We start from the raw sequence: 24,182 nt of genomic DNA on the forward strand, positions 1-24,182 counted from the left end.
CGGGCCCAGCTCACGGCTTCCGACACCACCCTGACAGGCAGCTTTGCTAAACTAACCAGGAGTAAGAAACCCTGCAGAATTGCAGGGAGAATCAGCCCATGACTCCCGCTTGGAGCAGGGACGGACGTGAAGCAAGAGCTGTTAGTTCGCCTGTCGCCGGTGGGGCTGCCCCGGCCCACGCTGTTCCAGGCAGCTTCCAGATGAAGATTAATGGAGACAGGAGCACAGCTCCCCTGCAAGCCCAGCCCGCCAGCCAGTGACTTCAGCCCAAATTGAACTAGGAATTGGGAATCCCACAGGAACGCTGCTTGGAGGTTTTCTCCGCTTAAACACGACCCATCCGCATGAAACAAAAATCTGTCGGGGGTGATTTTGCCCAATTAATCCAGTAAGGAGTTTGGCGGGAATATTCCAGAGAATGCCACATGCTGTGAGCAGATAAGTAACATGTCCCACTGTAGATGTTTCCTAACTTAGCCTGTATTTAAGGCAAGCAATAAATAACAGCACTGAACATGGTTCTTAACACCAACATAAAATTAAAAAACCCAAATGCTGTTAATTTTGTTGATGCCTTTGCTGTGCCAGTTGTAACAGGTTGATAAATTCCTACAGAAAGGATATCATTCATAAGGACCTCGCCTGCCTCTGCTGGGACAATTTTTAGGGATGTACTCAGCAAAAGATGATGCACAACAGGTTATGTGCACCACAATGGGTTGGAATTTGCACACAGAGAAGAATAAATCAGAATAAAACCCATTTACTATCACAACAGTTAACTATAAACTTTAATTTAGCTGGGAGACCAAATATTGACATCCTGCACTGGATTGACCATGAAGTTTTGACTGATGGCACACAAAGCTAACCCGATGCTTAAACAACAACAATTAATAAGTTGGCAGCTACACCAGCTTTAAATATCAAAATTCTACCAATATTTTCCCAATCCATTCAGGTGAAAAAATATCAACGCAAGAGCCATCCACCTTTTTCAAGATTACAGTGCCTTTCATGCAAGAAACCAGAAGCAATGCCACCTCCGAAGTCAGTAAAGAAAATTAGAACTAGAAGAGTAATAAATTCCATTTTTAGTTGGGGAAAATGTCAGAAATAATTAAAAACTAATAATCCTTATGGAAGCCCAGCTGAAATATTTGCTGATTCAAAATTCAAATGGTCCTGCGTTGGACTAACAAAGAGTTATATTTAAAGTATTTCCAAGGTTCTCTTTCTGAGAACAGCACAGCCCTACGTGCATCCGCCTCCCTGGTGCCAGAGGGAGCCACAGAACACGGTTATCTGCACGGGGCTGTGAGAAGCTGAGGCACAAATGGTCATTTAGTCAAAACCCCCACTCAATTTCTCTAAGAAACCCCGATAACCCAGCCCAGGCACATGGTTTGAAAGCCTCCCGCTCTCAGGGATCAAGCGCCTCACGTACATTTACACGTAATCCTCTGAGCACTATTACAGCGTCACAATGGAAATTAAATAACAGCTTTCAAGTGCAGCTATTGAGATAATCACACTCAGCCCGGGAAAGAATCAGCAAGCCCCAGCACTCCCATCCACGGCCCCCAGTGAAACAGCTCATGCCAACAGGGGGCATTTCGGATCCCACTCTGTGCTGCTGAATAAACCCGGGCTTACACAAAGCTGTCCCGGGGGAAGCCCATTTTCTGTCCCTGCTCTGGTGGAACAACCTGCACTACTCACACGGGGAGGGCTCCTGCCCCCGGTGTTCTCTCTATGCTCGGTGCCGCTGCTCATTTTCATGTATTCAACCCAGCTGTCAGAGAACACTCGGCTCAGAGGTGGGGGAATGTTTATCAGAGAAGGGCAGGGGTATTTAATGCTGAGGGCCCTTTTTTTTCCCCTTGAGTTCTTAAATTCTAGAGGATTCTGTTCAGTTGCAAGCCAAGAATTTCAGCATGCAGCACCCCTGCTGCCCGACAGCTTCAGTGGGTTATTCAGTGGTGAAGCGTAAGCAAAAGCTGTGTCTGAGAGAGAAGGTGCTAGATTAGGGCTCCACTCTTCAACTTAATTCCAGGGATTCACAGGCAAGTACCTGAAATCTCCCTGAGACTCAAATCCCCTTTTACAAATGGAGAAATTCCTCTCCTGTCTCACTGAAATAAAGCCAGAGTAAATCACAGAATCACGGAATGGTTTTGGCCGGAAGGGACCTTCCAGATCATCCCTTCATCCAGGTGAAGCGCCCGTGCAGGGGACGTGGTGGTGACAAAGATCTCCTCAGACAGCAGGGGCTGTGCTCAGTATGGTGCAACTTCATCACAGTACCACAAAACTCAAACTCACTTTGCTCCACGCAAAAGAGCTCTAAAATCAAGTGAAAGGAGTCACATTCACCTCCAGAATTTGGCTGCTACACAGACTTGTGGGACCCACTCAATTACTTTGGGATAATATTGCCATAAATTGTAGGTCAGGCATAGAGGAATATGAATCCCTGGCCTCTGCCATTTCCCCAACTAGGTTCAAAAGAGAGGTTGGACAAAGATAATCCCCTTATTGCTCTGTCAATTTTACTAGCAGAGACTCTAAATGCAAAATTTGGTCCAGCTTGAGCAATAAAAAATGATTTTCATTTCCAGGCTCCCAAGAGCTGCGGCCGAGAGCCTCACCGAACTCCAGGAGCCTGAGAGCTCCAGGCTTTTGAAAGCCCTGCGAGCGGGGAGCTGAGAAGGAGGTTGGAGAGGCTTCCACACGAATGGATTACAGTTCTGAGACCTCAGGAGAATTCCACTCCAAACCTCACGGCGACACGTTGTGGTGCCGTCTGCTGCGAGCGGGGTTGTGAAAAGCAGGAGCTGCCAGGGAGGCGTGAAGTCTGTCCCTTCTGTGCCCAGCTCTGAGCAACGTGGGGACGTGACTCACATCTCACTGCGCACCGAGCCAGGCAAGACATTTCATTGCCATTTAGACAATGAATCAGGAGCTCTGCGAGGAATACAACCCCTACGAGGCCTTATCTTCCCATATTCAAAACCAGACTTTATTTTTAAGATCAATCTGATAAAAGGGTAATTCTATATACCTGCTGAAAATGTGCTGATCCTTGATTCCTTCTCAGCAGTAGGACATGCTGCCAAACCCTCGAACCACAGATCCACAGAACATCCTGAATTGGACGGGACCCATGAGGATCGAGTCCAACCCCCTGACCCTGCACCAGACACCCCAACAATCCCATCACATTCCTCAGAAACACCTGGCCCCTCCTGGATGTGTTTTACTTTTTCCATGAATAATAGAGGCCCAAAGCAGGTTACAGAAAAGTCAGTGGAAGCGACAGGTAGGGAGAGGTTTTGAAAAACTGCTGCTGCTGCCTTAAGTGACTCGTTTTGGGGTTCAACGAGCAAAAAGTGCATTAAAATTTCAAAGGATTCCTGTACAGAAATAGCTCTGCACAGCTGGAGTGGCTTCAAGTGAGATGCACACTCTGATGAGCAGGTTCAAGATTGCTCTGAAAGAGCTAAATATCTGCAATCTTGTCTGAATGCCAGGTGAGCTGTGCTCCTCCTAAACCCGCTGGGGGAACAGGGGCTGGGCAGCCACTTCAATCGCAGGATGATCAAACCTTGGGATAAGCACGGCAGAGCTCGAGCAGGTTCTGGGGACCAGCAGGACAAGCCCCTCAACCCGGGAAACCCTGGAGCTTGGACTAGGAGCCCATCTCATCCTGCAAGAGAGGACGTGGTCACGGGGACGGCAGGTCTATGTCCTAGAAGTGAGGCCAGCTGGACCCCAAATTAACTCCAAAGGCAATCACTCAGACTTCTTGTTCCCCTTGTACACAATAGTTCTTGGAAAAATGCACTGGAAACATGCAGACTTCAGGGAAGGCTCAGGTTGGACAGCAAGAGGAGTTTGTCCATAGAAAGAGTGGCTCAAAGATTGGAACTGCCCAGGGAGGTTTGGAGTCCCCATCCCTGGAGGTGTCCAAGGAAGGCCTGGAGGTGGCACTCAGTGCTCCGGGCTGGGGACAAGGTGGGATCAGGCACAGCTTGGCCTCGATGGTCTCTTGAGTTCTTTTCCAGCCTCAGTGATCCTGTGATTCCGTGATTCTGAGCCTGGGGAAAGGCCCCATGGGATAACGTGGCAGCTCCTGGCACCCCCCAGGCTGGCGCGCCACAGGAGCAGGGAGCCAGCTTCACTCCCAGCCAAAAGCACCCACAGGAAAAGCCTGGAATCCCAAACTGCTCATGCTGTCCCCACAGCTGTGCACATTTTGGTCTACAAGGGGTTATTTCTTCTCTTAATATATTGATTTGCAATCTTGCCTGCCTGAACACCTCCTGTCCAGGAGCTGTGGGTCTTACTGGGTTCCTTCAAAGACTTCAGCCTTTTTTGCCCTGCACGTTTGTCCTCATTACCCACAAACATTTGCTGGAACACTTCACTGTTTCCCTTCACAGGACACATTTCCCCAACGTTCTGCGTTGCTGAATTGTGCAGAACCAGCAAACTCCACTGCCACACCTCTTACAGGTTTGCAAGTCCTTGCATCTGTGCTTTACACACACGAGGCCCGTGGTGTCTGGAAGTGTCTTCCTTGTGGGACACCATGCACCCCGACCACCTCGGGAGCTGTTCAGGGGCCCTGCTGGACTGATCCTGCAGTTGTATCCCAGTGCTCCGGCGTGGGCTGAAACCAGAGCTCCACAGTCACACGAAGATAGGTGATCCCTGGTCCAGGGGCTCACACAAAGCTGGAGCTGTTTTCCCAGTCATCACAGACTTGGGATTGGCAATTATTTCATTTCCATCTATTCCGTGCTGGTGGGGGAATCTCTGTCCTGCCTCGGGCAGCAGGGCAGCCCCAGCTCCCATTTCCCAGGGCACCTAATAGAATCATAGAACTATGGAATATCCTGAGGTGGAAGGGACCCACAAGGATCAGAGTCCAACTCCTGGCCCTGCACAGACACCCCAACAATCTCACCCTGTGCATCCCTGGAGCTCTGGCAGCCTCGGGGCTGTGCCCATTCCCTGGGGAGCCTGGTCAGTGCCCCAGCACCCTCTGGGGGAAGAACCTTTCCCTCATAGCCAACATGAACCCCTCCAGACACAGCTCCAGCTCTTCCCTGGGGTCCTGTCACTGGCCACTGGAGCAGAGATCAGCGCCATACGACAGTGGAGCCAGGTTTTTGGCAGGCACTAAGTGGGTCAGCCTCCTGCTCTCCAGCAGAACTAACCAGTGCATACCTGATGAGATCCCAGTCCCTGCAGCAGATTCAGAGAGACCAGACCCTCTCTGTCTGACCTCCATCCTTCCCAAATCTCTACCCCGTTCAGTGCCAGCCTCTCCCTGCTCCCTAACCAAACCCCTGCCTGGAAAAAGAGTTCCCAACGAGGACAGCTGTAAAGTACTGGGACAGAGGAGGTTTCTCCCTTAGCTGTGAAGCCCCAGGAGGCTGCCAGCACACCTTCCCTGCAACGCCTCTGCTTCCAAATAATCCAGCCCCTCTTCCCAGCAGCCCGAGCCCTGCAGATGGATCTACTGTCAAAGCCACGCTCCCAAAAAAGCCTTGGTTTCTCTCCTTGCACTTGCCCAGAAGCACAAACCAAGGGCACTGCGATTTTCTCATGCCCCCAGACAGTCACTGCACATTCCCTGCATTGCTTCACGTTGTTTGGAAACACAGACTCAACCTACACGGATGTGCAACTTTACCCTTCTCTTGCCTCAACCCCTGCTGCACCAAGGCTGGAGGGCACATTTCAGGAGAGAGGCACTGGCTGAGCCAGGGAGGAACGGACAGCCCATGACCAGGGGCTCCCAGGGACATTCCCAATGCGTCCTCAGTCTTCATGGAGCTCTGGACATTTATATGAACTTCCCAACTCCAGGTGGCTCAAAGCAACTGACTGCATGTTATTCCTCCTCAAAAATCTCTTATTCCTTTTAATTTCCCTTTTGAAAAACCTCCATAAACTCCAAACTTGAAGGTATACTCGGGTAACCATGTCAAACATAAAGACCTGTTTGAAGCAGTAAACAGAAGCTGAAATGTCATGGATTCATTCAGGTGCCTCCAGGAATGACAGCTTGAAGGAACACATCACACAGTGTGACTTTCCAAATTTTTAAAAACCAGGCTGGTAAATTACAGTGATTTATCACTCCACAACAAAGTACACACACACAAAAGTGCTTCCCAGAAAAAGATTACAAAGCAATCACCCAGATGTTACTAAAGCATTAAGATTAATTAAAAAAAAAAAAAAATCAGCAAGGAGCTGACTCCCACTGGCTTTTTATTGTCATAAATTTTATCCTGCAACTTCCAAGTGAACTGAGTTCTGGTTTGTACCTCAAGTCGTACACCCTGGCTGTGTGTGTTTGTGGTGCCTCTGCTGCCCATCTCACACCTCTTAGAGCAGCCCCCTCTAACTCACCATGGGGGCCATGAGAGTCAACAAAAGCACAACCCTCCTCCCACTTCAGCCAAAAAAACCACCAGATTTTCATTGTTGCAAAGGAAGAAAAAAAGGCTCCTTGTTACTGCTAAAAAAAGCACATCAATCATTTTTCACCAAAACAACCTTTGGCATGTGTTACACATCACCCACAGCGAAAGGCACGGGATGCCTGACAGAAGTTTTCAGTCGCTGCTTTCATTCCCCGCGCAGCCCTGCAGCCGTCCCCGAACAATCACACATACCCCCGGAAACCTGGAGCACTCGGGAGTTCCTGCCAAGGGGCCTCTCTCCCAGGACCCCCTCACCAGGAGGGGAGGGAAACCACTGGCAAAGGGAAGGAGCGGCCTGTGCACAGCTGAGGAGCAGTGGGGAAAGCTGGCAGGACCAGGCACAACCTCTGGGTTGGGTCTTCCAGGTTGTGCCAGCCATCCTGCAAAAACAAGGCACTGCTGGAGTCCCCATCCCTGGAGGTGCCCAAGGAAGGCCTGGATGTGGCAATCGGTGCTCTGGGCTGGGGACAAGGTGGGCATCGGGCACAGCTTGGACACGTTGATCCCAAAGATCTTTTCTGACCTAAAAGATTCTGTGCTTCTGTGAGGTGGCTGCACCAAGCAGCTTCCCAGCTCCTTCCCCAGCTCCCTTCCCAGCGGTGGCCTTGCGCAATGGGGAGTCTTTGTCTCCATGTCAGTGTCTGAGGGCCTGGGGCACACTCTGAATACACCTTCCCCACCCAGGTTAATGCAAATGAACAGCAAAGCAATTCCCAGCTGGGAAGCAGACAGCAGGAGGTTCTTTGTTTTCCCTGTTGGAGGGACTGGATGAGCACAGAGAGCTGTGTGCTCACCTGGCCAAGGCAGGACATCGGGATTTCTGAGCGTTACAGCAGCTTCCCATAGGTGTAGCCAAGCTGCTGTGAGGGTATTTCAGCAGCCACCGGGCAGTGTAAGGTATGGAGGGAGATCCTGACATGAGGGGCTCTGTTCATCTCCCAGAAACAGGGGAAGAAGGCATTGATGCAAAACCTACACACTTCCCTTTTTCCCTCCAACTTCTGCTATTTCAGAGACCCCAAAACCACTTTCTGGCTTTGGACAAAATGCTGCAGGAAAGGTCTGGCAACTTCCCCAGCTCCTGCAGCTGTGCTTTGCTGGTTCCCTACACTGCCCAGCTTCAGGGAGCCTCATCTTTGGAAAGGTCACCCTTAGTGCTCAACAGCTCCAGCACCACCTGAAAGGGACATTTCCCTACACACACAGGAAAAACACTTCTTTCATAAAGACACTGCTGATCCAGAGCTGGTTCTGCACTTATTATCCACTATCACATCCCCTCAACAAGTGACTCGTTCTCTTGCACCTCACAGGAGAAATTAAGACCACCACTTCCAAATTGTTTGGAAGGGAAAAGAGAACTAGAAACGCAGAGTAGCTTTCAGAAGAAAATAACAGTTTCTGCCTCTTCAGAAACAAACACAACTGCTCCCAACTCCATGGCTGCCCACTGGCACCCCTCTTTCCCTTACACCCACAGAAGAGCATACCCACTGTGACTTCCACACATTCCTGTGTCCACATGGCTGATCTCTGGGTGATGTCCCTGCCTGCAGATGCTCATGCCCTTCCAGCAGGATGTACGTGTGCAGGGTGATTTGTGGTCAGCCCCAAATCAGCTTCCAGAGGTGCTGCTCATTCCCTGTAGCTCAGGGGCACTCTGGCACTGCAAGGTGACGCAGTGCGTCCCATACCAGTCTTGCTGAAGTGGCACCACGGAACATTTTCCGTGCTCCTCCTAACAACAGGCACACAGGGAACAACAGCCCAGGGAACGCCCGGCCACTTGTTAAACTCTGTTAACATCACCAGGAGCCTGAGCTCCCAATTACCCCATACTCTAGAACCATGGAATCATACAACTGTTAAGGTTGAGAAAGACCTCTAAGACCATCGAGTCCCTCCATGGGACATCTGTCTAGACACTACTAGAAAATGCCACAGTTGAACCACTGCTGGTTTCCCAATTTCCAGCCTGCCAGCCCAGAGCTCGTTGCTGAGAAGACCAAAGGCAGAAACCAGAGTGGGAACTGCTGTGGGTGCTGGCAGCAGCGAGACCGTGGAGATTCCTGAGGCAAACCAGGAGCAGACCCCCTTCCCAGGACCAGAGCTTTCCCTGGGCTCAGCCTGCAGTTCTGAGGATGCATGTCCTGCCTGACGGGCACCCCCTTCCCCTGCCCAGATCATTCCTTTGCTTGGCTTTACGAGGGCTTTTCAAGCTGCCTGAGAACATCACAGCCCAACTCTCAGGGAAAGGCTAATTGGAAGCCTCAAAAAGCAATTACACTAAAAGCACTCTGCAGTGAATCAAGTACCTGTCTGCCAGCCCCAGCGCCACTCACAGGGCTGTGCCTCTGGGACACGGGCATGCAGAAAGGCTTCACACGTGGAACAACACAACAGCTTCCCCTGGAAGGAAGGAGGGGCTGGCAGTTCTCACAAACGTTCCCCCTTCCTCAAGCCCTCTGCCTCCATCCCACTGGGAATGCAAACACGCTGCCAGGAGCGAGTCTGCTGAACCAGGGAAAAGGATGTTCATGTCTGTTTCCAGTTCACTTAGAATTTGAGATGTCACAACCAATAAAAACTACATTCTGGTTCTAGAAACCCCTAACTTTTACGTGACCCATGCCTTGTGAGGCACAATAAAAACATAAATATCTACATGATAACTTCCCCTTTCACCCCCTGCTCCTGCACTGCTTGTGGCACAGCTGGGCTAATCCCATTCCCACTGCTCTGCATTCTGACCTCCTTAAACAACCCCATGTGAGGATGTTAAAACACTCTAATCTATAAATAATGTATTCCGCTCATCCAGCAATGGATTACTGGGCCATAAAACTCCCTGGAACGCTCTGCACAGTCACCAGTTTAACAAAATAATACCCAGGAAGATGCATCAGAAGAGACTCGTCCTCTTTCTTGACGAATTCTTGCAAAGATTCGATGCCACCGTTACTTCTGCACTGGATTTTTCTTTACGATTAATTATTTAGAAGCTGGTATTTTATTCTAGCGGCCTTTTTTTGCCCCACATCAAAGACCCTTTAATTTGTTGAACTAATAGCCCTCACAACCTGAGAGAAGACCAGTGCTGGCAAATGCTTCAGAGCCAAAGGGAAGCAATGAGGTCTCGCTGCTTGATGCACACAGTGAGGTCACAGTTTAGACTCAAGCCAGCCTGTTGTCCTAAGCAGGGAGCTCCCATTTCTGCCCCCTCATTCTCCTGCCCCAACTTCTGGCAGGATGATTCCCAGGCATTCCCTGAGCCAGTCCAGGTCACTGATCCTGCAGGAAACTAGCTGCACTTTCCTGGGGTTCATTTCCAAACAACCATTACCTACAACTCAAGCCACAGTGTGTAACTCCATTAGAGACAAACAAGTCTGCTCCAAACACTGATGCCTAATAGACTCACTGCCGCTGCAAAATCAATGCCATTCCTCAACACCAATTCCAGCAGGAATCCTACCACTGATTTCCCGGAGCAGAAGCATAAAGCTCAAGCAAATGCTTAAATGATGCAAATTTGCGGCTTGGCAGATTTTTTTTCTGTCAGGCATTTTGGAAAAATAAAGTGTTTCTGCCTCAAAACAAGTTAGAAACCAGACAGGCACCCTCAAAAGAGCAAGTTCCCCAGGAAGCGTAACCAGGCCTGCCACATTTGGGCACCTGGTCCCTGAGCTCCGTGTGCCGTGCTTAGCACAGCAATTTCCACACCTTTTCCATAATGCACGGATCACTTTTAGCTCTGAAAGGATGGGGAAAAACAAGCAACCCAGTGACACCCACCAAACCTGCTCGCTTCGTTCCACAGCACTGATCACGTGTGGAAATGTAAATCCCTCCTGCAATATTAAAACACCATCCAAGGAACTCACAGCCAGCTCAGCAGTGGGGCTCTGGTATACGAAACAAAACTACGAAAGCACATTTCCAACAGCTCCAGAGTGACTTAATTCCCAGAAAAAGGTATGCATTATCCTTTGCCTCTGCCCTGGAGGATTACTCACGGCTGATGGGTTGCACAGCTCTGAGTCAGGGCTGAACCCTGCCCGTGGGAAGGCAAGCCCGTGCCCCTTGGGAAGCAGAAGCCATCCCCAACATTCCCACAGCAGCCCTGGGGACAGCAGGTCAGGGTGGAGAGCCGGGACAGGATGGGGAGCTCGTCCCCCAGAGCGCAGGGCCGGCAGACAACTTGGTGCTCAGCCCTGATGCTTAGTCACAGTAATTGCAGAGCCAGGGCTCTGTGCTCACATTTCCTGTCACCAACCCAAGAATTAGGCAATTTAGATTCAGAGATAGCACCCGGGATATTAAATAACTTGATAAGCCATCGCTGAAGGAACCAGGAGAAAAATGAGCAGCTCGATACGGAGGAGGTTCCCCCAGTCCCAGATCCGCAGTGTTCCCAAATCTCTGGGAAGTGTGAGCACCCCCAAGCCAGCCTTCCCCCCTCACAGAGCAGCACTGCCCTTCACAGCCCCCCAGCTCTCCCCACCTCGCAGAGACACCCAACAGAGCTGGATTCAAGTTGAAACCTTCCACGGGGCTCATTTTCAACAATTAAAGAGCATGGCAACCTGTAATTACAGAAAATAAAGCCAGACAGCTGGAGAAGGGAACATCTCTAGCCAGTAACACAACACTACATTTTCTCTCTTAGGGAATTCAGCTATGAAGTCCCCAGCTCCCATTCAATCAGTTTGAGCCCGCAGTGTCCAGGGAGCAGTGCGAGCCCTGGAAAAGCAAACAGCCCTTGACAACCCAACTAAACACAACTCAGAGAAAGCAACACCTCTATCCACACCGGGGAGAGACGGGAATTGGGAGAGGAAAGCCTTCCTGGACACACAGGGTCAGGCAGCCCGAGGGTGCTACACCCCCAAACACATTTCCCCAGCTTTATCCAAGTCCCAGCTGCTCCCGCTCCCCCCGCCCGGCTCCCAGCGGGCAGGCAGAGCTCCTGCTGCCCGCCAAGCTCTTACCGCTCATCATCAGCAGCACAAACATCTTTGCCTGTTGTGCTTCCCAAGCCCCAGCTGCCGGTAACAGAAAGGAGGAAGCGCCAGCGTTTCATTCCCCTTCTGCTTCGGAGTGGGTGTAACTTGCGAAGTTTCACGCTAAGATGAGACGGGTCAATTGGGTGTGTTTGAAGGTTTGGGGTTTTGCCCATCCCTCCCTTCCTCCCTCCCTCCTTCTCTTCCTCCCTCCCTCTCCTGATTAATTCCTCCCGTCACAGGCTTCAGATGAGCTGCCACTCAACCCCCCGGCTCCTGAAATCTGGATTCCTAGGGACATCCTTCCAGGGTGACTTTAACTCACCAGCGCTGCGAGAGGAGCCAAGAACTAAATCGAACTAAATCCCCAGTGAGCCCGCAGAGGCGACTCCCTCCTGCATTCCCAGTGCACCAGCTCCACAGTCCCTTCCCCACGCACGGTATTCTGCTGTGTTTGCAGGGAGCAGCTCACCAGCAAGACAGAAAATAAAACATTCTGACCTACTCTGTGCCTTTTGCCTCTGCCCTCGACTCCCCCACGACTCCGAGGGTTTCCCCGGGTACGTATCCAGATGGTGCTTCTGGAGAGAACGCGTTAAAAACACACCAGCAGCTGCTCCCACCGAGCTGCCCACAGGTGCAGAAGGGTTTCCAGGATCAGGAACTTCGGGGAATTAGAAATTACGCATAGATCTGGTTTTACTTAATTCCCTACTTCCACATAACTGTCTCTGGATTAAGATTTGAGCAGCAGCATCCTCCAGACCAGGGCTGGCTAATGGTTGCTATAAATAAGAAATACCAACACAAAACCCAAACCATCTGTGTTTCTCCCCCAACCTCCCCCACCTTGCCTCTGCACCACGTATATGGGACAAGGCAAACAGGTATGAAACTGCTCTGGAAAGGAAGTAGACAACACAGTAAATATTCTTTACAAGCAGAAATCAAATTAATTAACAAATTAACATTTACAACTCTGCGTGATACTTCACAAACACCAAGTATTGAGCAATAACTGTACCCTTGCAGTCCCACCCTCTGCAACCCAGCAGTGACCGCAAGTCGGGAAAAGGACGGAACCATGAGGAAAAGAACAAAACAAAATGGCAAAAGGCTCATGCAGGAGCCCAGTTCTGACCCAGGGCTGGACATGCTGCTGTGCGACTGCAAGGATTTAACAGCTGGAGTGCGGCTGTGGGGCTCCACACGCCCGGGTGCTGCGGGTACAGAGCAAGGGAGGGGATGATTCTATTTTGGGACAGGGATGAGATATCAGAGAAGCAATTTGACACGGCACAGTCATCCTTACAGCCCCCGTGACCAGGAACAGGAGTGAGCAGTGAGTTTGAGCCCACTTCAAACAGCACGTTGGGTTTAACTTCTCATCTCAGCACTCGCAGCCTCAGATGTTTCCAACAGATCCACCCACGCTCAGCACGAGGTTCCCCCATGACCACAGGCACACCCCAGAAGCATCAGAGTGCTCCACCTTGACAGCAACAAAGGGCTGAAGGAGGGATGGGATCTGACACAGTTTGGACTGAGCAGCACTGAAACAATCAATCCTCAACATTATGGTGAATTTAAACCCAGAACGAGCAAACCAACAGCTCCCATCTGCGCGACAAACAAACGGGAGAGAAGCTTTCAGTACACCCTGAGCAGACGAGCAGGTTTGGTGAGCCCTGAGTGACTCAGAGGGCAACAGGGGCTGCTGCTGCCTGCCTTCGGGTCCACTCAGGCACGGCCACCTCTAGCCCGCTGGAACAGGTCAGCGCTCCCACACCGCCCAGCCGGGATCACTCCCATCGGAACGGAATCATTCCCATTGGAGCGGCCTTGCCGTGAGGCGGACACGGCATGTACCTACACACAGGTGTGCACACACCAGCTCCCACAGACACAGCACCCACATTGCCACACTCAGAGGAGGGACAGGTGCTTACTACGACAGATCCAGCGATTGTCTGGAGTGATTTTCAGATTTGGAGGGCAAAAGGCAGCACCACCCTTCTGCCACCAGTGCCGGGTCCATCTGCACCCTGCCACAGCACTGTGGGGTATCTCTTCCTGCTACCCAAAGAAAATCCTTGGAATGGCCAGAACTCCCAGGAAAGCATGAGCTATGTGTGCTACCCCTACTCTAAGAGAAGCTTGCAGAAAGCTTCAGACATTGGTGCGACCACTGGTGGGTTTTTAAATCATTTTGTTGGAAAAGACCTCCAAAGCCATCAAGTCCAACCTGTGCCTGATACCCACCTTGTCCCCAGCCCAGAGCACTGAGTGCCATGTCCAGGAATTCCTTGGACACCTCCAGGGATGGGGACTCCAAACCTCCCTGGGCAGCCCCTGCCAATGTCTGACCACACTTTCCATGGGGAAATTCCTGCTGATGTCCATCCTGCCCCTCCCCTGGCCCAGCCTGAGGCCATTCCCTCTCCTCCTGTCCCTGTTCCCTGGGAGCAGAGCCCGACCCCCCCCCGGCTGCCCCCTCCTGTCAGGGAGTTGTGCAGAGCCACAAGGTTCAGTGCAGGTGTGTAAAAGAAAAGCAGTGACTTCCCCCTCAATCATGACCCTCAGCACTGGAAGAAAAACCAGCCAGCCATAAACAGCAACCCTTATGTATGGAGAGAGATCCACAGAGGGAGAGGCAAGGAAAGCCTTCGCCCAAGTCATGTAGGATCCAACCCACCCTCCTCCTAGGAAATGAGATGCTTCCTCCAGAGAAGCTTGGCTGGGTGAGCGACCCGGCAGGGCCCGGGATGGTGGGAGCAGGAGGCCTGGCCACGCAGGGAAGGCGTGGAGCAGCCGTCCCACAGGAGCCTCGCCGGGAGCCCTGGCGGGCAGTACCCCGGCGGGCAGTGCCAGGCCCAGCGTGTCCGCTCCCGCTGGGGAGAACAGGCATTTCCAGGCCTGGCCCCGGCTCCCGGCCCCGCTGACGCACTGGGATACACCCTTTTGATGTGGGCTTCCTCCGAGGGCGCGAGCCAGCTTGTGTAAACAGCAGTGCTCCCCTGCGCCAAGCAAGGAGCGAGGAACTACCAAAACCTGTTCTGAGCCAGCCCGGCATATTCTGCCCGAAACGGCACGGAGACAGCCAGGCCAGCTCCAGAGCTGGATGCCTGCAGGGAACGTCGCCTCCAGGAGCTTCAACAAGCAGCCATGAGCTCAGCCCTGCAGCTGGGCACAAAATGACCCTCCTCTCTTCAGCCGAGTCATGATACCACTGGGAAAAGTCTCTTTTCCTTCCGTCCTTCTGGCAGGATGAATCCCACCAGTCTGGAGAAGAGGAAATTAGGTCAGACCTCAACGGAGGCTGCACCTCCTCCTGAGGGGCAGCTCCAATCTCTGCTCCCTGTGACAGGGACAGGACCCAGCACAGCTGGAGCTGTGCCAGGGTAGCGTCAGGCTGGAGATCAGGAAAAGGTTCTTCCCCCAAAGGGGGGAAGAGGGTGGTGGAGCACTGACCAGGCTCCCCAGGGAATGGTCACAGCTCCACAGAGCTCCAGGAGCCTTTGGACAACGCTCCCAGGGATGCACAGGCTGGGATTGTTGGGGTGTCTGTGCAGGGCCAGGAGTTGGACTGGATGGTCCTTGTGGATCCCTTCCAACTCGAGACATTCCATGATTCTATGAACCTTCCAGGGACCCACAGGCTCTCCCAAATATTGAGCTGAGACACGGATATCCCACCACAGAGCCCAGAGGACAAAGGTCCCACAACACAGCACTTCTCTGCTGTGAAAGGAAGGGAGAGGGAGTCCCATCAGACACAATTTGGGTCTGCATCCTGCATAAAGGTGTGTTTACCAACCCTAGTTAACATCCTGGGCCTCTCACACCCTGGCACACCTGCTAATTAGCACACATGAGTTAATATCATTTTAACAATGGATTAGCACTTGGGGCAGAAAGAAGGGAGTCACTTCAGCACAGTGACTCACCCTGAGCACAGCAGGAAGGTGAGATACAAGGAGCATCTGCTACACTCACACAGGGCTCCGCAGACCGTATCTCCTTAACTAAGGCTTACTTTACAAAGACAAGGTGCTTCAAAAATTCATGATTGTATCTGTCTTATTTTTCACCTGCACGCACAGCTGGCCTTGGAGGAGCATTCCGTCTCCACCATCCAGACAACCGGAGCCACTCGGGTCCTTCTGCAAGTCATGGTGGGGTTCCTGAGGTGATTATCACCTACCTTGATCAGACGTGTTTCAGGACACGACCCTGGGCCCACTAGCCACTAATCATCTGTCAGGAACATCCCCGGGGGAACACCAAGGAGCTGATGTCCATGGCCCGTTTTGGTGCTTCTCCAAACATCCCATAAGCACGGACGAAGCTGGCGGCACTCGCAGGCACGGGGCACACGTCACTGGGATGTTAGTGCCCTTTTCCACGGAATCCTGGAAAAACTGCAGCCCTGTAAACGTGACCTGGCCTTCAAAGTTCCCTGTGGATGATGTGGGCAAGCCATGCACTGGCCTTCACCCTGGAATCCCACTCCTTGTGCCTGTGCAGCCTCACGTACCTGGCAGGACCAAAGGGTTGTCCCTGCGTAGGTGGGGAGAGTTTGACTGGAGCCATCTTGGATTCAATCATAAACTGAAGAAGAAAGCTGACTTAGCGTGCATTGGTTTTTTTTAAAACCTCAGCTTTCAAACTGGATCTCTGTGATGCAGCACCTCACAAGATGGAAAACCACTACACCGCCATCAGAATCACTTCTGCGCCCTCAAAGTGATGTTTAACACACTGCCTGCCTTTGCTTTGTCCAATAAAAACCTGCCAGCCAACCCTTGGCAATTACAAAACATTAATGCCATGAGAAGTTACACTGTGTTGAATGCATCCATACTCCCTGCTATCACAAAGATTTTCTCAGCCTCATGTTTCTATTTGGGATTAGGAAGGGAGTTGTGAAAGGCCAGTATTGTTCAGTCACAAATAGTTCCCTTTCAGCCTCTACAGAAGTCAGGTAATGAATTACAGGAGGTTTTTTTCCCTTTGGAGAGGTCAGCAGATATATCAGCTCCTGGGAAAGCTGATCCCTGTTGTTTCGCTACAAGGGGAGCTGAAAAAGGTTCCTAATGAGCTCCAGGGAGTGGATGCTGGCAGCGAGCCAGCACCTTTGCCAGCAAAACCAAGACAAGTGACGAGAGGCAGGAACCACCTCTGGCCCAAGCACAAGTTAAATTTTAAGGCTTGCATTTCATGGAGCTGCTTGTGGCTGGCAGCTCTCGCACCAATGCGGGCACTCTGCTTGCAGACACCCAAAGAACACCCTGAGCCTGAAGGGCCCCACAGGGATCATCCAGCCCAGCTCCTGGCCCTGCACAGACACCCCAACAATCCTGCCCTGTGCATCCCTGGGAGCGCTGTCCCAAGGCTCCTGGAGCCCTGGGGCTGTCTCATCACTTAGTGGCATCACCTCATGGGCAAAGGCAGGGCTGCTCATCTCCCCTGGGACTGTCCAGGTGTGTGCAGGTACGACACACACCTTTGTGTATGTAGGATCAGTACCTACAGAAAACCCCTGTTTCCAGTCATCAACAGACCACCCGCAGTGGGGGAGCCCTTCTGGACGCACACACAGGCCCAAAGTCACCCTGAGCTCTTCACTACCCAGCACCAGGGGGGTTTATGGGGTGCCCAAGACCATCTGGCTGAGCTGGAGGCTCCAACCCAGGTGCCCCTGAGCAGGGACATGGCTGTGGCTGTGACATCCCCATCGAACTGGGGGTGCAATGCCCCAGGGCAGCACCCACCACCCCATTCAGTCCGCACCACGACAGCCGCGTGGTGCAAGGATAAGCCAGAGCTTAACAGAACAGTGACTGCTTCCCTTTTCCATGGGAAGGCTCAAGGAGGAACATTTTATTCAAGACCTCTAATGCAAACACCTCCTCTCATTTTTTTGAAGCCAGGCAGTAGCTGCTGTCATTTTCATGCTGCGTACTGACACACTTCCACCACATCCCTGCCAATAGTTTTAATTTCATTGGAAAAATCAGCTCCGAACGAGAGTGACAAGCTGCACGCTGGTGACGATGCTGTCAAGTGATGGGTAATGTAGGTTTACTTTAGCTGTCAAAACTTTTCAATACTAAAAATAGCTATCACAAGCTTCTGGACTCACTGCACTGAAGCATTAAACACACAGGATATTGACACCCTCAGAAGCGCCCAAAGCCACTCACAGCCGAGCAAAACCAGCAATGTGTGATGGACAGCAAAGGTCTCTGAGTGTTACTTACTTTGAGGAGAGAAAAACAACACACTGCAGGATGAAATCTCATATCCACGCCGGCCAAAGCGAAGACAAGATGCTGCACACACCCCATGAGACAGAACAGCACAATATGGGATGCAAACACAGGCAAAGACAGAGCGCAAGAAAGAGAAAAGCTTAGAGAGGAAATCTTGTACCCTGTTATCCCAGCTCTTGGTCCAGATCCCACGGAAAGGGAGGGCAGAGATCGTCCCATGGCAGCTCCTCCTTTCCTGCCTGCCATCCTTCACCTGCCCCTGCCCAGCAAGGACGGACACAGAGCTGTGAGGCTGGGAAGGATGGGAAAGCAGGGAAGAGCAAGGGGTTTTGCCAGAGGGATGAGGTTTCCATGGAAGGGGTGAATTCTCCCCAAGCAGTAACCTGTCAATGGACACCAGCTAGGCAGCAGCTCACCAAAGGGGACAGTGGGTAAGGTGGCACAGGAAGATGGGGGGGGAAAGGGACCATTTCCACATCAAATCCAGCTTTTTTATTCCCTCTGAGGCACTGGGATGACAAGCACAGGCAGGGCTGTCCCTCTATTAGACCAACATTTATGGCAGAAAGAAAATGAAGCATCATAAGGAATTACTAATTAGATGTTATCATAACCCTGTGTATAACTGAAGCAGCACTCTGATGTGCTTTGTAAATAATTAGCAAATTAACTTTCACAATGCCCCTGCAAGGCAAGTATTATCCCCATCTCCTGCACGGCCCTGATGGAAAATAAAAGACAGTTTGGGCAGATTGCTCCCCTGCTCTGGACAACTGCAGAGCCGCCCAAACACAGGGAAGGGACATCAAAGAGGAAGAGGGAACTGGAGGCTCAGGGGGCACCTCGTGGCTCTGCACAACTCCCTGACAGGAGGGGGCGGCCGGGGTGGGGGCCGCCAGGGGCCTGGCCGGGCTCTGCTCCCAGGGAACAGGGACAGGAGGAGAGGGAATGGCCTCAGGCTGGGCCAGGGGAGGGGCAGGTTGGAAGCACTGGAAGGGGCTGTTCATGGAGGTTTGGAGTGCCCATCCCTGGAGGTGTCCAAGGAAAGCCTGGATGTGGCACTCAGTGCTCTGGGCTGGGGACAAGGTGGGCATCGGGCACAGCTTGGACTCCATGGTCTCAGAGGTATTTTCCAGCCTAAATGATTCTGTGATTCCATGATTCCTCATGTGCTGGAAGCAGGAATTGAGAGGGGAAATGCTCTCCACTCCCAGCAGACCCAAAGGAAACAACTCTGGGCTCCTTTTCTCCTGAACACACAGCTTCAAGCACAGACCATCAGTGCCTGCCACTCCAGGGACATGGCAGAAAGCACCCTGCCAGTAAGGAACTCCTCTGTCCAGACAGAGCTTCCCTGTCCATCCAATTCTACCTTCCACCTGAGCAGGAGGCTTCCACAAGGTTCCTTGCTCTCTTCCTCTCCCACACAGAAGCTCCTAAGGGAGAAGGGACCAGAGCAGCACCACAGCCACCCGCCCACATCCTCGTGTCATTGCCACCTTCCCCCTGCCGTGTGGGGCTGACTGGCACATCCAAAAACGAGTCACCCCCTCAGCAGCTCACTGCCAAGTGGTGGGAGCAGGGAAGTGAGGGGAGGGAGCACAGAGGAAGAGGGCAGGAGCACCAACGCTGCTGTGACTTCGTGCCGGATGCACGCTCTCAAAGAGGCAGACTTGCATCTATTTTAGACGTGCTGCATAAAAATAAAAGATGCTGGTTGACTGCACATGCTCTCATTTTTAGAAAACAAGCTCCAATTTATTTCTTCTATTACAGCCAGATGGCTAAAAAAAAAAAAAAAAAAAAACAAAACCCCAAACCAAATCTCCCGTCAATGTCACCTCAATGAAAAGAAGCCCTGACCTGGTTCCAACCTCCCTGGACCAGAGCACGGCACAGGAACCTCACTGTTAACACCTCTCTCAGGGGACCCTGACCCCACTCACAGCCTGACCCAAAGCCCTCCAGGGTGAGCAGAGATCTGGACCTCAGGCCCTGCCCAGAGGGCCACCAGCACTGACTGTCACAGGATGACTCAGGGTTATAAACATTACAGCTGGCACACAGGGCTGGCACAACTGGACTGACCACACGTCTGTGCTCTATGTCTCACCGCCTTCCCTGCTTCCCCTTTCCTATTAACTTGTTCTAAGCTGCCTTGGGCAGTCTTTTTCCCTTTCAAAACTCACCATCACGTTCTTTAATTGAAAGATCAACGTGACTTTATATGAAGGTAAATGCTGGTTTTCAACTTTTCCTATTTATCCTGCCCTCATTCACAGCCATGACACAACATCCCATATAACACTATTTCCATGTATCTGTTTGCCTGTGCTGTGCTCCTCACAAGGAACAAACCCTTCATTTCAAAGCACAGTTTGTATCCATCTGTGGTCTCTGTCAGGCCTCCACAATGGTGGTGCCCTGCCAAGTCCAGCTGCACCATGTTTCAGTGGGACACAGGGAATCACAGGGAGAGCAGCTGGGATATACCAAGGTCTCCACCTTGAAGATGCTCATCGCAAAGAGGGAAGTGGGATCAGGTTCTCAGGAAAGGTTGTGCCTGCTCCATCCCTGCAGGTTTTCAAGCCCTGCCTGGAGAAGAGCCCTGAGGAGCCTGGTTTGATCCCAGAGCTGACCCTGCTTTGGGAGGACCCCACACGTCCCTTCCCACTAGAGTGACATGCTGACCCCAAGTGCAGGGGCACTGCCCAGACAATTACCAAACGCCCAGGAGCACCCATGCCTGGCAGAGAGGCCACAACTCCACATCAAGGGGAGATGAGCCACTGCCTTGAAGCCTCCTCGCCATTCATGGAATGGCAGCAACTGAGAAGCACGACCAGGGAACACCTTTAAGCAATGACTCTTTTCCATGGCCAGCAGGAAAAGGAGAGGAGAGGCAGAACAAGTGCAAAAGAAAAGCATGAAGCAACTGGAAGCATCTTCTCTGTACTGCAGTCAGAAGTCTTTGGCTAGCTTTTGGTACCAGCACATTTAAAACAAAATAAAGAGCCTCTAAACCTTGTTCCAAAGTACTTTTTGGAGGAAGCCACGGCTCACTGTGGACACAGCAGGCAAAGAATTCCTGGTTTGTGGTACTCCATCCCCAGCCCTGCTCCTGTGAGCCCATTCCTGAATGCTGCACAGCAGCAGCAACCCTGACAGACAGCAGGTACAGACGGCCATGGGCTACATACTCACCTCTGGCAGGGCTGCATTGGGGTCTGACCTGAGCCCCCAGCTTCTAATGCCACTGCTGCGTGACCTTGCCTTTTTACCTGCACAAATGTGAGACTGAAGGCTCAGAGATCCATCAGGCTCTGAGTGATCCCTAAGACTGGGAGTTCATACACAGATTACCTTCTTGAGCAAGCTTAAGGGCAGACACCCGGTCCCTTTTACTGGCAAAAGCCTTGCATTCTGAAAATCATAATGGTTCCAGAACTGCTGATTAGTTTTCCTCATTTATACTTTTTTTTTTAAAGTCCTGCCTGTTCCTCCTACTTCTTATGAGGCTTTTCAGTATTTGTCTGTTACTTGAATGCTAAAGCCTGATTTGGGATTAAACACAACATTTGTGAGGTGGACTCCAACGCTGCCTGCTGTCACTGTTCCAATTCTAAGAAGCTCGCAGAGATATCAGGGCAGATCCTGCTCTGCATAAGTCTGTGTGACCAACGTTATCTTCCCTTTATTCTGCTCCCCACACACACGCACACAGACGTGCTTGAGACACAGAGCATGGGATGGACAGTTCTGGAGAGGTATTGAAAGTGGCAATAAATAGGCAGGGAGCACACAAACACACTGCAGAGCAACAGAACAGCTCAGTTTCATGGGCTGCATTAATTGCCCAAAAGCAGAAGTGGGGGGGATCGTGTGCTGAAGCGTGTCAAGGATGCTGGGCTTGTTCACTTGGAGAAACGACTTTTATAACCTGGCCCACTTCCCCCACTGCAGCCACACTCAGGGCAGATAAGGGAACTCCTCAAACCTAAATAACCACGTTCTGCATTTCGGGGTTCTGCAGAACCCGGCTGAGCTCCCTCGAGCTGGGGCTGGGCCAGCACAGAGGGCGTGAGCATCAATCTCTTCTCCCGTTTCAACAACACACCCAACTGAGAGCCTCCTACATCAGCCACGGATCAAAGTCCTGGAGGGACCCCTGAGAAAGCAGAAAAAAAGGCACAGAAGGCCTCAGATCTCCTGCGCTCTCTCCATCAGGGGATCCCACAGCACGAGCGATACAGAGCCTCTCCAGGGAGGGACCTCCTCTTCCGCACTCTCCACCCTGGTCCTTACAGCAGGTGTCCCCTGGGACATCACCTTGCAGGACGCAAGCAAAGAAGCTCTAAAATGCACAGCAAAGCAGCACAGCCCCACAGCTGGCAAGGAAGGGTTAACCAAGGGTGTCCATCTATCACTGGGCTTTGGAGTGAAGTGTTCTGATGACACTACTGGGACTACGAGAGAGCCAAACAGGCTCCGAGACACCTCCTTCCTCCTCAGACCTCTCCAAAAATGACCACATCAGGGCTGCCACATCCTGCCTACCTCTTCCAGGAATCTGGCTCCCAAAACACACCTGGCCAAAACACCAGTTTTATTTTCTGGCCATTTTGGCTCCCTGAACTTGCTCGCTGTGCGCTGAGCAAAGCCCCAGTGCTGCTGCAAGGAAGGGAGAGGGAACACATGGCCCTGATTAAAAGGACAGCTCAGGCTCAGAGCCACGTCTCCACCACTGGGCAGGGAAGCACAGGAGGGAATTGGGGCTGGCTTAGGGCTACCCAGGTGCACAACGCACAGGTTGTAGTCTGGATCAGTACCGTGGGCTGATCCACAACCACCGGCCCTTGCAGGTGTTTCAAGCTAGAAGTGCTCAAGACTTGCTCCTACAAAACCCACACAAGCACAAAAACACCACAAACAGCATCTCCCTCCCAAAATTGGGGAAAAAAAAAAAAAAAAGGATTAACTTCTATGTCTGCCATGGAAGAAGCACCAGGCTTCAGGGGGGCAGCCCCTCTGGCATGAGTCAGTATTTGATACAATAGAGTGGGAGAGAAGAGAAGAGAGAGTGGAAACCTCTCCCATCTTTCTGTTATTTTGCCTTAAATGCACTGTCGTTTATGTCCTCAATAAAAGCCTGTGCATATCTTTCCAACTTAAATGTGGATTGGAACCTTGGGATTACTGCCCTGGCAGAATTAACGTATTAGACACGAACACCATAACATTTCATGATCCATTGTAAAACACATGTGCTTTCCCCCTGGGGAGACTAGAAATATCACCCAATTTCACTATCATTTTCTGTTAACTGACTGCCCTGCCACATGTTCACACACTGGCACGCTCACTTTGATGATCAGCAGTCCTTTGGTTTCATTCCTCTTTCTTTATGATGCTGGCATTTTTTTAAATCATGTTTTTCTGTTCTGTTTTTGCCTCTGTGAAGGCACCGCACTACAAAACCACTCGGCTGGAAAGGAAAACTTACCCTGGAACAGAAAAACAGCTCATATTTGTCTAGCTGAAAAAATACCATAACCTGATGTCTGAAACAAAGGTAAAAGGCAACACAGAGGCAAGAAAACCTCAAACACAACAAGCAAGAAGACTCAGAGTCATTTATGGGCACAGTGGGGTCTGTGGTCAATAGTGAGGCACTAAAGAACAGAATCTCTTCCCTCTGCAGTTTAAACTCCCTGTATTCCTCCTCCCCACTGTTTGGCTGGCTGCAAATTCAAAGATTTGCATAAGCCAGAGATTTTGTCTGTCTCTTTGAAAGGTCACAGCCGAGAAGCAGCACAACCCCACACAGGACGAATGGGCCAGCTGGCAGCAATTTGGAGTGACCACACAGAGGAATCGTGGGGAGGAACAGGGGCCACAGGGGAGCCTTTAAAAGCCAGGGTCACCCTTATATTGCAATTTAGAGAGTGCCTCAAGGAATCTTTTTATTTAATCAGTTTTGTGTCTCTGCAAAGATTAGTGACCAACTGTCCCGATTTAGTGCTGCCATGTTTCTATAAACATCGCTGGACATGCTGCTTGGACAAAACTCGCAGCTGCTGACAGGGTCTCTCCTATAAACATTTCACTCTCCATCTCCAAGAAGCCTTCACGTTTTTACTTCTAAGAGACCACTTGTTCTGCTCTGCAGGCTGGGGGGTTCTGCCCCAGGACGGAGAGGGAAGGCACAGAGCAGGAGGAGGGTGGGCAGGAGCTGCAAACACACACCTTCACCAAATCCACCCCAGTCCTTACTCACATGAGGGTGTCACAGCGGCAAACAGGATGGGAGGGAAACATTGGCTGTCCCACACAGCTCCTGGAACGAAAAAGGAAGATCAAAAGGTCACCTTCAAGCATCCAGATACACAGAGCTGCTGTTA

The 24,182-nt window shown here is 51.5% G+C and overlaps 1 protein-coding gene across 5 annotated transcripts in view; it reads right to left on the reverse strand.

The window, feature by feature from the left end:
* Positions 1 to 24,182, reverse strand: part of TIAM1 (TIAM Rac1 associated GEF 1) — a 127,749-nt gene that overhangs the window by 88,597 nt on the left and 14,970 nt on the right. For 3 of the 5 annotated variants that reach the window (XM_042038073.1, XM_042038071.1, XM_042038068.1), the window contains one exon: positions 24,059 to 24,118. Coding sequence is in view for 1 of the 5 variants with exons in the window: in XM_042038069.1 (XP_041894003.1) it covers positions 11,495 to 11,519 (25 nt within the window). In the remaining 4 variants the exon portion in view is untranslated. Of the gene's footprint in view, positions 1 to 11,494; positions 11,649 to 24,058; positions 24,119 to 24,182 lie in introns of those variants that run through there. The other 2 variants (XM_042038069.1, XM_042038070.1) reach the window with 1 other exon arrangement.

The sequence above is a fragment of the Corvus kubaryi genome, unplaced genomic scaffold (assembly GCF_017639235.1).
Source record: "Corvus kubaryi isolate FWS band 111438036 unplaced genomic scaffold, C.kubaryi_AGA036_p1.0 37391, whole genome shotgun sequence".
NCBI lineage: Eukaryota > Metazoa > Chordata > Aves > Passeriformes > Corvidae > Corvus > Corvus kubaryi.